General features: G+C 32.7%; 2 protein-coding genes across 2 annotated transcripts; both read right to left on the reverse strand.

The window, feature by feature from the left end:
* Positions 1-2171: 2171 nt before the first annotated feature.
* On the reverse strand, positions 2172-5857 carry LOC107462334 (G-type lectin S-receptor-like serine/threonine-protein kinase At4g27290). Its single transcript, XM_016080909.3, has 7 exons — positions 4178-5857; positions 3858-3968; positions 3595-3758; positions 3301-3511; positions 2956-3193; positions 2715-2865; positions 2172-2623 (listed from the first exon to the last, which is right to left on the reverse strand). The coding sequence occupies exons 1-7, from the start codon at positions 5493-5495 to the stop codon at positions 2321-2323; spliced, it is 2496 nt and encodes an 831-aa protein (XP_015936395.1). The 5' UTR covers positions 5496-5857; the 3' UTR covers positions 2172-2320.
* A 3377-nt stretch (positions 5858-9234) lies between these two features.
* On the reverse strand, positions 9235-9811 carry LOC107462466 (calcium-binding protein PBP1). The gene has a single exon (XM_016081060.3). The coding sequence runs from the start codon at positions 9721-9723 to the stop codon at positions 9364-9366; it is 360 nt and encodes a 119-aa protein (XP_015936546.1). The 5' UTR covers positions 9724-9811; the 3' UTR covers positions 9235-9363.
* Positions 9812-15771: the final 5960 nt, after the last annotated feature.

Below are 15771 nucleotides of genomic sequence, written 5' to 3' on the forward strand. Positions count from 1 at the left end.
TATGTTTTCTACTTGGACCACTAAGTGGTCCAAAGGTTTCTGGACCACCGTTCAAATTAGTTTAAATAAGTTTACTTTAGTGTATCTAAAAATTACATTTTTTTTGTTTTGTCACTAATGAATTGACGAGAGTAATATTCATGTTTTTAGCCTTTCTTCTTTATATTATTATTATTATTATTATTTTGACGTTGTTTTTGTTGGGTCATTACATACAAAGTGATGTTTTTGTTAGTGTCAGTTTCTCTCTCATTTTGGGCTCACTATTCAGGGCTAGACCTTTCATTATAAGATCTGAAAAGACCAAATTAGACCGGGCCAAACTAAACAATTGTAACTTATATTTGTTAACATGAACATGACTCACATGCCAATGAGCCTTGGCTCTAGTGGCATTTCTCCCCCCTCCTCACCTCAAGGTCTAGGGTTCAAACCTTAGAGGATGCAATTGAGAAAAAAATATGATAAATATATGAGGAGTGTGTGGGTGTGTTGTGTACCTAGGATTGGGAGTCACTCACATGGCTGTTTGGATTCTGTCAAGGCTTGGAAAATATGTTGGTTCTTGGTTGACATATACCTTAAGAGGGCAGATTAAGATATTGTAATAATTTCTTCTGTGTGTGTGTGTGTGTTTTTTTTTTTTTTTTCAGTTTTCGATTCAGGTCTTGAAATGGAAAGAGTAAAGCAATTTGATATTTCTTGAATGGTATGTGTAAGATGGCTGAGCCATATTTTATACTTGCACAAATAAATGGATCACTATTTTTATCCAAGTAAGATAAACATAGCAACCCTATATTTAATGTATATAAACTTTTGTTTATTTATTATTATTTTTTTTTTTTGCAATCGTTGATGAATGCTTGACGAAGAAACTCTGATCTTCTTGCAGAGTAAACTGGTGAGAAGGTGTAGGTGACACCATGTGAGACAGTGAGAGTGAGAAGCTCTGAAAGTGAGAGTTGATTAGAATGATGAATCATCATCTTTTTTGTTATCACTTCGAAGTATATATATACAAGAAGGCTATGAGTTTCTAATACAGTAAGTTAATTAACAACTCTAACTAACTGCTGACATCAGCAACTAACTACCTAACAGACTTGCTTGTTAACTTACTAAATAAAGCACTCTTCTAACTTACTAATATTATGCATGTTAGGGATCTCATTCTTAATCCTGTCTAATCTTGTTTAGTTCTCAGCCGTAAGAGCTTTTATCATGACTTTAGCATCCGTAATTTCCATGCCCAAAGTGGACACCGATTTCCATGATTTCCTAGCTTCCACTAAAGCAGGAGGTTCCTCATATGAAAAGCAATCATCAGAGGAATCATCTTTAAAGACATCATCATCAGACAATTCCAATGTGATATTCCAGGATATAGAATGAGAACATAATAGAGAGAGAGTTATTTTGTTCCTATTTCTTCTAGCGTGTAAAATGTGTTCATGTTAAAAGAAAATTATGTTTCAAGATTAGTTATGTTAAGTTATTTCTATATCATAAAGATTTTGGTCGTGTTATTCTGCAGGCATTTATACAATATCGAATTGTATTTTCTTACATTTCAGTCACACTTTCTTTTAAACATTTTGTCAATCAGAATTTCAACCGATGATTTATAAATATTCTGAACTAATCATCATATATGTATATAATGCTTTATAAATACTTTTATTATATCTATATAATTTATGATATTATATTATTATTTAGCTTTTCTTCTATTAATGATGCTATTTTGATGAAGATCCTTTGGAGAATTCTGAGTGAATAATAAGAAGCACTATGGGCGAATGTTCTTTATACCCAAGTATGGTAGATAGCAGAATCTGGCTTGGAGATTGGAATAAAAAGGGCCATTGTTGAAACAGATACTGTAATGATTTCTTGTGTGCTTTGAATTTATATGGTTTGAATATCTCAGTCATGCCTTTTTGGTTGATTCTGGTCTTGAAATGGAAAAGAGTAAAGCAACTTGATATTTCTGGAATGGTATGTGTGAGATGATTGAGCCATATTTTATACTTATACAAACAAATAAATGGATCACTATTTTTATCCAAGTTAGGACCATCTGAAAAAAATCTTGATGGATGAACCTATATTATAAAAACAAAGAAAAGACAAAATAAGCTAATTCAATTACAAATACAATGGAAATCTAAGAAAAACACCACTTACATATACAAATGCTACATCTATAGTTCCATTCCCAATTGTGTGCATATCAAAGTAGAATAAGTGGTACTACTAAAACACAACATAATGTGCACAACACAAAGATCTAAGTTGGTGTTACATAAATGATCCACTAACGAGGCTCTAACATGGTAACACTTATTTCATTGGTAGAAGATGATATTTGTTTGCTAGAAGAATCTACTTCAAAAGAGTACTTCTCAGTGAGGAAAGCAGGTTCCTTAGGTTGGGGCAAGGGACCCTCACTTCCCAACATCACAACCACATTTGACATTGTTGGCCTATCCTCAGGGTTCTGTTGCACACATAGAAGACTTATGTGGATGCAACGCAATGCTTCTGATAAATCACATGAATTCTCCATGCAAGGATCAATCAACTCTAGTGGCCTGTTTTCTTTCCACAATATCCATGCCTAAAACATTTAAAACACATGTCATTATCAATTAAGGTTTGTTAATTGTAACAAGGAAAAGGTAAAACCACTATTTTTTTTTTCCACTTACATGTCCGATAAGGTTTATATAGTTCTTTGATTGAGAAAATCCTCTGTTCTTTTTACCACTTACTATCTCCAAAAGTAATACGCCATAGCTAAAGACATCGGATTTGACTGAGAATAGTCCATGAATAGCATATTCAGGTGCCATGTAGCCGCTAAAAGGAAATATTAGAAAAAAATAATTGTAGATTGTTATTAGGCAGCAATAGATGAAAGTTACAAAATATTTTGTCATGTTAACTTACTATGTTCCAACCACCCTATTTGTATTTCCTTCTGTTTGATCACCTCCACAAGTTTTAGCCATGCCGAAATCGGATATTTTGGGACTCAACTCGCTGTCAAGTAACACATTACTCGCTTTAAGATCTCTGTGTATTATCCTTAGCCTAGAATCTTGATGAAGATAAAGCAGTCCCCGCGCAACTCCACAAATGATGTTGAAGCGCTTAGACCAATCTAAAACTTTACTTTTGGCATGATCTGTCAAGAACAGCAGTATTATTAACTCAACCCCAACAAATATATTCAAATGTTATGAAGACAATGGAAAAGTACACTTTTAAAATGAAAAGGGAAGATATTCATACCAAAGATAATAGAGTCTAGGCTTTTGTTAGGCATGTATTCATAGACAAGCATCTTCTCATCTCCTTGAATACAGCATCCAAGAAGCTTAACAAGATTTCGATGCTGAAGTTTAGCAATCAATATCACTTCATTCTTAAATTCATTCAATCCTTGTCCAGAACTCCGTGAGAGTCTCTTCACAGCAATTTCTTGTCCATCTGCTAAGGTACCCTATAGTTTTCCATACATAATAATCACATAATCAACATATAACTTAATTAACAAGTTATAAACTCAACAAGATTCGTAATTACCATGTATACGGTTCCGAATCCACCTTCTCCAAGTTTATTGCTGAATGAGAAGTCACCAGTTGCTTTGACAATTGTAGCAAGATCAAAGATTGGAAGCTCTAGATCTTCTTTATCACCTTCATCATCATGTTTCTCCACCAATAACTTCTTCTCTGTGTTCTTAGCTGTAGTAAATCCATAATGATCAACAATATGCAATTAACAAGCACCACAACCACAAGCACATAAACATTAAAATGTTAAGCCAATAGTAAGAAAGCTACCTCTTAAGCTTATGATTCTCTTGCCTATAAAGTACAAAACCAGAGACACCACAATTACAGAGGCAAGGCTGATTAATATCACTGCCAAATTCATGTTATGGCCTCTCCTACCTTCATGATTTAAGCATAAAAGAGCAAAGTCAGTTATGTAGAGAATAAAAGAAAGAAAAGTTTAAGGCAAATGCAGAGAAACACAGCAGAGTGAAAAATCATTTCTAACTTCCTAAATATACGGTTCTTTTTGGTACCTGTGACTAAATTACAAGTATTTCCTTGAAAAGAATACGGTAATGAATACATGAAGGGATCAAGAATCTTACCTATAGCCGAGCTTTTCATTCGAATATAAACATCTTGACCACCACCACCAGAAAACTGTCGAATATCTTGGAGCTCACTGAACCACATCAAACAGCCACTACCTTCTCCTCTAACATCCGAATTCGCATACGCTTTACAGGAACAATTCTTCAAGCATTCATCCCTGCATTGATTAAGATTCATACTCTGATTGACCCAAGAATGTGAAGTATCTGGATACTTCAATCCACTGAATTTCATAAACCCATCTTTGCTGGTATCATTACAGCTCAATTTGTCAGTGAGTATGCATCCTTGAGTCCAATCCATCATGTCCCAACTCTGCTGCGATTTAGGCTCAAAACCTGTCAAACACTGGCACACTGGCGAATCAGCTATGATACAATTTGAATTAGGACCACAGAGACTATAAGAGTCACAGTTATCTCTAGGCACAGAAGCATATAGCCTCCAAGATTTGGCATCTTGAATCCAAATATATCGCTGGCGAGTAAGCAATGTTTGGTTCATAACAACTCTTGAAATCATAGACTTATTTGTGAGATTGAATGTGTAGTAAACTTCATCATTGTTGGATACAAACTTGAACTCGAAAAGCGGATTAGTCTTCAACTCTGGTGCACCGCTGAATCCAATACCAATCCATGGACCGCCACGATAGAATTCATCAGAGCCTTTCCACATCATAACTTGAGGAACACCTAGAATTGAGATACCCCAAGAAAAATCACCTGGTGATGGATCATCCCAATTCTTCCAAGCCGTTACACGCCTCTCTAGACCAGTTTTAAGGTCCCATCCTAGCTTCATTCCTGGCAAGAGTGTGTCACAAGGGTAATCAAAGCTTTGCCATAGAAACTGTTCAGGATCTTGGTCAGTTTCATCTCTCAGAACTAGATTCCCGGATTCTAAGAGCTGAAGAATTGGACTCTGCGCCTTCTTTGTTGACTTTGCTGACCAAATTACACTGCCATTTTGGTTAACTAGATCAAGATTTCCCTCATTGTTTATATGCAGCATGCTAGATTTTTCTTTGACAGGGTTGGCTCTATTTGCAACCCAAACAGCTGTTCTTACTGGAATATTATGGTACCATATCCCCAAGTAACGGTTTTCAGAACTTCCTGGGCTGAAGAAACCAAATTCAAAGCTTCCACCTTGTGAAACCAAGGTTTTCCCTTCAGGAAGTTGCTGAGACATGGAAATTGAATCAGTTTCACTTGAGACATGTTGAGAGAACAAGAGAATTTTACTGAGAAGAAGCAAGAATAGTGGAAGATGATTCTTCTTCAAACTTTGATTGTCCTGATTATCCATAAGCTTTGATAGAAAAGAGAAAAGAAAGATTTCTATCAAAATGAAAAGAAAAGAAAAGACAGATAGATAGAAAGGTTAAGAACATGAAATGAAACTCTCTCTCTCTCTCTCTCTCTCATGACTCAGTGTTTTGGACTTTGGTTGAAACTTGTGACGTATCAATGTGTGTAGTTTTGTCTGTTCTTGCTACCATGAAAAACGTGACGCAACCTTCCTATAATTCTGACATCAGATCCTCTTCGGATGTTGGAAAAAATGGCTGCAAGAGATTGGGATTCTTGTGGAATTCTAAAATATCTTCTGCTATTTTGGTATGAAAATGCTACATGAAAAATGTTGGAGTCAATGAGCGGAAACAAGTCAACACTAAAATGCACTGGAAGGAAAAAGTTGATGACTTACCACAATAAAGTTGTTTGAAACAACTGAACATCAAGAATATATTAGAAAAATAAACATAAGTAGGTGGTTTTCCAGAAATTAATTAATTTATGGAAGTGAAAAAGGTGATGTGCAGCAATATTGTATCATGGTGAGTAATTCACACTCACAATGTGAAATTGGTGAATTCAGTAACTTGTAAAACGCAGGTTACGTTTTGACTGAGATGATTTTAAAAGGGCTGCATGCTCTGCAAAACGCAGCTTGTGTTTAGCATGGGAGGAGAACTCAGTTTCAAATCGTGTCTCTGTGCTCCTTGCATGCCAACACCTCAAACCTCCAAAACGTAAGATGCGTTTGGCAGGTGCACACAGTCTCCCCACCTACATGTGTGACACATGTGAAGGAGAATGGTGGTGGAGCCTGCTTATAAAAACCAAAACGCAGGCCATGAGAGTTTCAATTTTCCTTTCGTGTTACATGCTTTCCTTTCATGTTACATGCTATGAGTAAATTTTGAGAGTAAAAGGGTGGGGTTAAGGGTGAAAGGGAGTAAGTTTGTGTTTAGGAAGAATTAGTGAAGGTTTGAGACTTTATTTAGTGAAAAAAAATGGTTCATAATTTTACTTTACCAGAAGAACACATCATTAAATATTTGAATCATCCTCAATTGGTGAGTAATTTTTTATTTAAGTTTATGATAAATAAATATTTTTATTTTTATGTTCTTTATTGATATATTTTAACTTATAAATTTTATTATTATTATTATTATTATTATTATCATGTCTATGATATGAATAATAGTTGTGTTTTATCATACCGGCATTATTATTATTATTATCATGTCTATTATATGAAAAATAAATTAAGCACTATAGGACACTTGAGTTAATAATCATAACATACTCGTATTCGCATACTCTGAAAATTTCGGGGCATGCATGACTTCGAGATCTAGAGTCCACATAAAAGACGGAACACCAAACAAGTGTTGGCTTACAATGGCATCTGCTTCATTTTGCACTGCCAGATTGCTTGCCAAGTCTTCGTCATCGTTTTCGTCATCGACTTCATAGTTAGCTTCAAATTCCTCTTCGCTGTCATTATTTTCTTCTTCCCAATCTATATCCCCGAGCTCATCAACATTGACCTTGTCGCCGACCGTACCCATCCTCGACTGCTGTTCAAACTCAACGTACAGCTCTATCATCGGCACGTGAAATCGGGTTTGTCGATAAATATAGAACATCTGCTGCATGCTTGCATCGTCAGTGATGGACATTATTTGAAACTATATTAGTCCACCAAATACTTGCACAGGATTCCTGTACAAAATGTTGCTCACCCTTTTCGAAATGTGACTTTGTATGTTCACACAAAGACCATTTTGTAACTCTACAAAACTCGTGCTGTATGGAATAGCAAATGAAAATGGACATTCACAAACAAAACTCACTCCTTCGTGTGTATTCGGTATAATCACACCGTTATAATACACTCGTATATTTGTAATATCCTCCATATTCTCACTTTTTTTTACCCTTCTAATAACAAAAAAATCTCACAAGCATCAGATACAAAAAAAAGAAATGGAAGTACAAGTGAAGAAGAGAAGTGAGGTGCGAGTTGGAATTAGCTATGTTAGCTATTTATATGCAAGACTCTTTATTAAAATATTATTTCGCATACAAAACATAAACTGCCTTTTGTACATTTCGAAAGAAAAATTTAGGCCCAAATAAAATGCAACCTGCGTTTTCTCTTCCTTCAAAAAAATTTGAACAATCCATCTGACAAACGCAGCTTGCATTTTACTTTTTTAAAAAAAATTAATAAAAGATTCTCATAAACCAAAAAAAATTCAAATGCAAAACGAAAGGTACGTTTTGTTTAATTTGAAACAAAAAAAAAACGAAATGATAGAAAATGAAAAACGGAAGCTACGTTTTTTTCCTGACACCCATAGCAGTGAATATTTTTTATAGGAACTCTTTCTTTTTTTTCGCTCCATGTCGCCATACGGGGGCGAAAAAAAAGAAAGAAAGAGAGGGATGGGGTTTTTCTCGCTTTTGGCATAGCGGGCCTCAGCGGGAGGCCCACACGACGGGCTATTGCCCCTTTATCATCCTGTACAAATAGAATAAACCATTTGTACAGAATGGTAAAGGGGCCCTCTTATGATCGTTGATCATAAAAATGAATAAAACATTGAAGAGAATTTTTCAACCTACCCTTACCAACTCGATCTTGTTGCACCAGGCAACAAAGATGCATTAACCATTTCACGAAGTATGTGTCCAGATAACCCAAAATCCCGATAATTTGCTCAGTGAATATTTTTGGTGTGCCTCCATTTTATGGTGTTACACCATGAGCTTCTCCATTTGCAAAAAAATGAGCCGTGGTTTTCAATTAGATAAATAAATAAATAACTGCAGCAGGTACAATTCTGAAATGAAATGCACCTAATCTCTGAATTGACATTCATGAATGGCTAGTGGGAATTTCACAATTTATTCTATATGCATATTTTATTTGTCAGGTAGAAATATTTGTGTTAAAATTTTCCTTTTAGGCACAAATACTGTCTAAAAATCAGGAGTTTAAATTTGGTATGCAAACTTTGAAAAATATCTGTGTGTTTATCCTATCATATGATATCAGTATCAACTTTACTTGCCTCACAGGTTAGTAGTGAACATCAAAGGTCATAAAGTAAGTTTGATTCTTTTTCCGATCTTGACAATGATACAGATTCTAGAACTAACGAAATATGCTATATGGACAGTTGAAAAATTTTGCATGTCAAGAGTCACTTTCTGTTATAGCTTCTTCAAATATTTCCTAGGTATTGTCCAAATTTTTTCATTCTAGATTCTAGAAGCACAAGATGAATCAAACAAATAAATATATACATATATGCCACTTGCTGTTCTTGATGCATCAATAATTCAATATGCATTAAGAATTAGTCCACAAAGAAGTCAATAAAGGGCATAATGGAGTTGAAAAGTCCACACCAAAATACAGCTTTTGAAAATAACTCTCCCTTATGAGCTGCAAAGCCTATTAAAGTTTTGAGTGACAAATATTTAATAACCCTCTTTTATTTTCATTGGTGTTCTCTCTCTTATTTACTTTTTTTTTTCTGTGATTAGTTGAGTCAAGTCTATATAGGTGGCTGCTAATTTGGACTAATTCACAACCAGTTCATAACAGCTTTTTTATCAAGGCCAGTTGGCATCAGAAATTGTACCAAACCAAACCATAAATTTCTCAGATCTGAAAAGGGGTAATGATTTATTGTTAGCAGTTTTAAGCATAGCAATAATTGTATTGAGCTGAAAATAACATATCAAAATGAATCATGTCCTCTGTCATTTCATTTAATTTCACATCTTTCTCTTTCAATTCTTACACAAAGATATGGTAAAATAAAATTAGCCCCAAATGACTAAAATTAATTGTAAAAAGGAAAAAAAAATTAGAAAGAATAATCTTGGAGTTCTTGTTGAAGAACATGGTCCAGCCACAACTTTGAACCTTCCATGAGTTCAGGGCTCAATCTGAACATCAAAACACAGAACTCCATCTGGTTGAGTGCACCATCACCATCAAAGTCCCCTTCCAAGACCATTGACTTAAGGTCCTCATCACTCAACCCTTGAAGGCCAAGCAAAGCTGAATTCTTCTTGAGGCTCTCAAACGTTATAACCCCTTTATCTGAATCCTTCAAGAGATTGAAACCATTGCATAGCTCATCAATTAGGCCATCCCCACCAAGCTTGTTGGCCATGAAGGGCAAGTAATCTTGGAACTGAGTCTGAGAGTTTTGTGCAGCCATAAATAAATCAAATTAAACTACCAACTTGAAGAAGAGAGAAAAATAAATGGTAAATTGGTTATTGAAGGTATGAGTATGGTGAATGAAAAAGTGAAGGTATGAGTATATATAGAGAGACTAGGAATGTTGAGTAGAATTTCCAAGAAAGAGAGGGGAATGAAGAATGGGGCATAGATTCATTGAAGACAACTAAGCAAACAGAAAATGGGGCAAATAAAATAAAATAATAATATAAACTTGGTCAGATACAGAACACACACGGTTTACTTTGGAGTTGGGAGTTCAGTTGCACTTTCATATGAGGTCTTTCCTCGAAGGTTGTCTTCAGGGGTAGAATCGTCCACATGGGGAATTTTGATTCCATTTTGTCTTGTTTTAGTACGGCAATTAATTTTGTGGTCTCACTGCTTCGTGGCATGTTCACATTTTTTTTTTTATTTACAAAATTTGGAAAATGGCTGGACGGCTCTTCACTGGGACAATGAGCTTCAAGTGCGCAGCATGTTTTTCTCACACACAATTAATCAAAGCATAATATATATATAAGGAAAAATAACCATTTGTACCATAAATTTTACGAACGCTGACAAAAGTACTCATTAAAAAAAGAAACTAACGTTGTACCCATTAAAGATGAATTCCGTACGACAAAAATACCCAAATCCAAAATTTATATTGACTTTTTAATAAAATTCTAGAATTACCCCCACCATTATCTTCAACCCCTCCTTTCCTTTTTCCCAAATCTCAAACACCTCCATTGCCTAAAAACCCTAATTTCAATACCTAAAAATCCCAAATTATCATTTTTCCAATCCTAATCTCAATACCTAAAAATTCCAAATTATCAAATTCCTAACCCTAATCTCAATACCCCTTTCAGCAAATTTCAACATTCTATTTATTCTTTTCATCAATTTTACCACAAATCTCATGTCCAGCACCAAACATGGTACCTCTTCCATGGCTGGTGAGCCTAACCACTTAACTGCAGTTTGTGTTGCTACCACAACAGCATCAGCTGCAACTGCAGTAGCAGCAGCAACAGCAATGGCATGCTTGTTCTGCTCCTTCTCTGTCTTATTGTAGAAAGATTGCAACCAAGTTGCTTCATCTGGAGAAATGTTTGGTGAAATGGTAGCAGGATTGTGACATAAAACTCTAGAATTACTTGAATTTCTATGAGCAGCAGAAGTAGTAGAAGAAGATGAAGATAATTTTATGCTTCTGAGTCTCCATAGTTTGAATTTTTTTGTTTGTGTTATTGTTCTTTGTCTCTTCTTATCCCAAATAAGTGGTAAAATTGATGAAAAGAATAAAAAGAGAGTTGAAATTTGCTAAAAGAGGAATTGAAATTAAGGTTGAGAAAATGATAATTTGGAATTTTTAAGTATTGAGATTAGGGTTTTTAGGCAATGGAGGTGTTTGAGATTTGAGAAAGAAGAGAGGAGGGGTTGAAGATAATGGTGGGGTAATTTTGAAATTTTATTAAAAAGTCAACATAAATTTTGGATTTGGATACTTTTGTCGTACAGAATCCATCTTTGATGGATACAACTTTAGTTTTCATTTTTAATGGGTACTTTTGTCAGCGTTCGTAAAATTCATGGATACAAATGATTGTTTTTCCTTTTCACCAAAATAATTTAGAATCACTTATTAGAGATTCCGATGAGAGTTAGCGAATGTGATGTTTGAAAATGGTTAAGAATAATAATATTTTATAAGAAGAATTATTTATTATTTAGAGATGATATTTTTCAATTTGTGATGTGAGTTAATAAGATATTATTTATAAAACAGATTTTATAAAAGTATTTAATTTTGTTATTAATCCAAGATGATTTTGGTTTTATTGATTCGTAGATACTTAAAATAAGGGTTATCATACATTTTGATTATAAAAAATGCAAATATGGTGACAAGTCAAAAAATGATAATAAAATTAATCATCAAAACTTTCTTTAGGAAGAATTTAAAAAAAATTAAAATGGGACTATATCTCTATTTAAATATTTTTTAATTTTTTTAACTTATTTAATTCACAAAAACAATAATTAAAAGTTATTAAATGTTAGATATATAAATGTATAATACGTATTTATATTTTTCAGTTATAATTTTTACATGAAAATTATGTTAATTATTTTTACATAAGCAATTGCTATAATAAAACATTAATTAACAGTATTTATTAAAATTATTAATCACTAAAAGTTTATACTTTTATATTACAAAAATTCACTAGAAGCATAATATTTTTTATGTGAGTTGTTAAATTGATATTTGGTTGATGTCACTAGTTTGACGACTTTGCGTGACGGAGTAAACACTTGAAAGCGAAACGGAACTAAATGGTAGGTCAACACCGAAAACTCCAAGTCAATCTAGAAGAACCATGGCTGGCTAGCAAGAAAAAACACCGCCGTGTCCAGGACTTGCATAGAGTTTATGTTTTTAAATTTGCTCTTATTTTATTTATTTGGGATTTCAGAAATATAATATATGTCATTTTTAACATAATTATAAAAATTCAGCAATATATATAATATCATAAAAATTTAAAAATTATACACTAATATCAAAAACTAAACTGAAAGCCAAATTAATAAGCAACTTAACTAAACCTTCTGAAAAGTAAAAAAAAAAAAAACTTAAAATATAAGAAATTATTTTAAAAATTAAAATGATTTTTTATAATTTAAAAGGAACTTTTTTAAATGGGCCCCGAGTATTGGTGCCTTTTTTGGTCAAAAATGGAGTATTTGGTTAGGTTATCATTAGCCCAATATTCTCTTCTTGGTCCTAACCTTACAAGCGAAAACTACAACAATGCTCAAACTTAAAATCCCCATAGACCAAAAAAAGGTTAAAAATCCCCACTCGTAAACAATCCAGAAATTCTTCTTAGCCTCAACTACAATCAACACAAACATTGGTCTGGCCCAGACCAAAATAAAAATTAAAAAAGAAAACATTGGTCTGGCTAGCTAGCTACATACCTTTGATAGCCCTGTGAGCTGTGACAACCATATTGGTGGTATCATTAACTCCCAAGAGTCCGAGACATTATTGGTGGTAACTGGATTTGAAGATGCTATCGTAGCTGGTTTTGAGATAACTAGGGGCGAATAGAAATCTTTGCTTGGCGATTACCAAAAAAAAAAAAAAATTTGCTTAGCAATCGATTTGAATTAATTAAGTGGTCAATTTATTCGTCCACTTAAACAAATGTTAGAAGGTTTGAATTTCGTTTTGTGCATGCAGTAACTCATCAGTCAAAGATAGATCTTTAAATAGAGTTTAGATTCACGACTACGACTAATTAATTCTTAACTTATCCAACTAAAAAATACCATCATAAAAATAAAAAACAACTGTCTTGTATTTTCCTTTTCTCCCGGTTTTTGTCAGAAGAATTAATTGCGTTAATAGCTGGAAGAAGAAATAAAAATAGACATAACAATAGACAAAGTCCTACCTGACCAAAACCAAAAAGCACAAGTCCTCAAGGAATTTAGATAAGATATATTTTATTTTCAAAAATTATTTCTGTCAAATAAATTGATCTCTTTATTATTTTAAAAGAGTCTAATTTATTTTAGAGTAAATTTTTAAAAATTGAATTATTTTATAATAAAATTATTATAAACTTATTTATTCATATGTATATTAAAAATTTATTAAAAATGACAAAAGAATCAATTACTTTGAAAATATAAATATTTGCGCTAAATCATCTAAAATATTTTGAAAAATAATTTAGTTATTTACTCTAAATAAATATCAATGTTTGTTTGAAGGAACACGTTCACTATCAGTTAAATTATATAAAGGGATTAGTTAATATAAATTCTAATATTATCAATTAAAAATATTTCTATAAAAATATATAAAATTTTAATTTTACAAATTTACAATCTACTCATTAAATAATTATATGTTTCAGATTAAAATGCTAACTTAAAATTTTTATTTTTTCAATATGATTTTTCTTACCTTTAATACATTAGAGAAATTTAATACAAATTTACTCTAAAATAAATTAAAAAATAAAGTTAGTTCTAAGGTGGCTTGCGAAAGTATATTAAGAGACTATGAACAATTTTTTTTAGCTTATTACAATGCGAATCTAGGTAGTTATATGAAGATTCTAATAGAATTTTAAGTTTTTTGTTGAGTCAGAACTTGGTCTTAAATGATGGATATATGAATTTTGACTGAAAGTGGATTTTAAAATAGCAGTAAGTTTTTGTTTTTAAAAAATTATTGAGTTATACTTCACAAAAGCGTTAGTTTTGACTGAAACATCCATCATAAATTTCGAAAAATAAATATTTGTATAGATAGACTGACATAATAAAAATATAAATTTTAACTGAGATGTCATTTTTTTTTCTATTCTCTCATGTGTTTTTAAAATTTTTATACAGACTTCATTAAAATTACATTTTTAAGAAAATTTTTGTCATTTTTTAGATTTTATGTCCCATTATTTATAAAAAAATTAATTTATATTATATAATAGTTTCCGTCAGTAATTAAATATCTTTAATTTAATAGTTTAATATTATATTTTTAATTAATATTTTTTGTTGAGTTTGAAAAATTTATATTTAATTAAATATTATTAAAATATAAATTAAGAAATTATTAAAATTAAGTGTCTTATTTAATGCTTCCTATGGTTTATTTGATATGTTTATTAGTGTGCAGAAGGAAGAAATTAATTTTTTATTGGGACAAAAAGATAGAGCAGCCCATTTTGATCAAAGAATTATTTTAGCTATGTGCAAAATCAATTCAAACATAAAGTGGCTAAAATTTGAAATGAAGATAAGCTCAGATCATAAGCCCATATTGATAAAACAAATAAAAAAAGAAATGGCCCAAGGATGCCATTCGTTGATCACAAAAATAAAGGAGCCCAATTTTGTTGAAGTATGTTTTGGTTACCAATTTACTTTGGTGGAATCCAAATTTTAATTAATTTAAAAGCATGCTTTTCACGGATGCCTTTTTCAACGGGTGATGGAATTCAAGTTTTAATTAACTTGGATTTATTGCATGCCTTGAAACCAAAAAAGAGAAAGTGCAATTACTTTGATGACATTAATTAATTTCACACGTTACAAAGCATGGGGAAGGAAATGGATAATTAACTCATTTTAATTTCCTTTTTTACTCTCATTGAAAGCTTTTCTTTCGTCTCTCTCTTCTCTCTCTTGCTTTCAGATTGTCACTTCCATCAAGAAAAAAAAATGGAAGAAGTTATCAGAGGAAGAAGCAGAGAAGCTATGTACAAGCAAGAGGCCAAGGTGATGATGGCTCTTGCAAAAGGAAGATCTATAGTATGGTGTGGCTGATATCTTTACCACTAATGGTAAGATGTGGTAAAGAAATCTCAAGATCACCATACCTAAAAAAGTGGAAGATCCAATTTGGTCAAAGAAGAAGATCTCTGGGGTATGTCTCGTCTCTACTTTCTGGTCATCTATCATAAGAGGTAGCTACTGTAGCTACGTGGAGGAAGAGGCAGAAGATAGAGCAGATGGAGCTGTCAATGATCAAGGGTTCATCAAGGGTCAGAAATCCTTCTTGGGGACCAAGTCAAGATGGAATGCTCAGATTAATGAAGCTTGATGAGAAGGGATGAGAGAGAGGTAATTGCATGTTGGTTTTAGCTTTCGGTTCCCTCTCTTCTCTCTCTGTCCGAACCGGTTTGATAATTGAAGAAGAAGAAGTTGGCTCGGTTGAACCTTTTCAACCTTGGAAGCTTCCCCTTCTATAATAAGGGAGAACGGCCAAGGGTTGAGACAATGAGTGAGAGCACACGTTCGGATTCTCATAGCTTTTTGAGCTATTTATTCTTCTCCTTCATGGCTTTCATTGAATATTTCTTTTTCTCAGTGAGTCTGTCTGTGTTTCATTGGTAAAAGAAAAAATGTGAGGTTTTGTAAGAAAAATCCAATGAGTGAAAAAAGGCAGAGAGTTAAAGAAAAAGCCATTATTATCTCAGAAATTCTTTGTATGTATTTCTGTTTTTTT

Source organism: Arachis duranensis, chromosome 8 (genome assembly GCF_000817695.3).
Source record: "Arachis duranensis cultivar V14167 chromosome 8, aradu.V14167.gnm2.J7QH, whole genome shotgun sequence".
NCBI lineage: Eukaryota > Viridiplantae > Streptophyta > Magnoliopsida > Fabales > Fabaceae > Arachis > Arachis duranensis.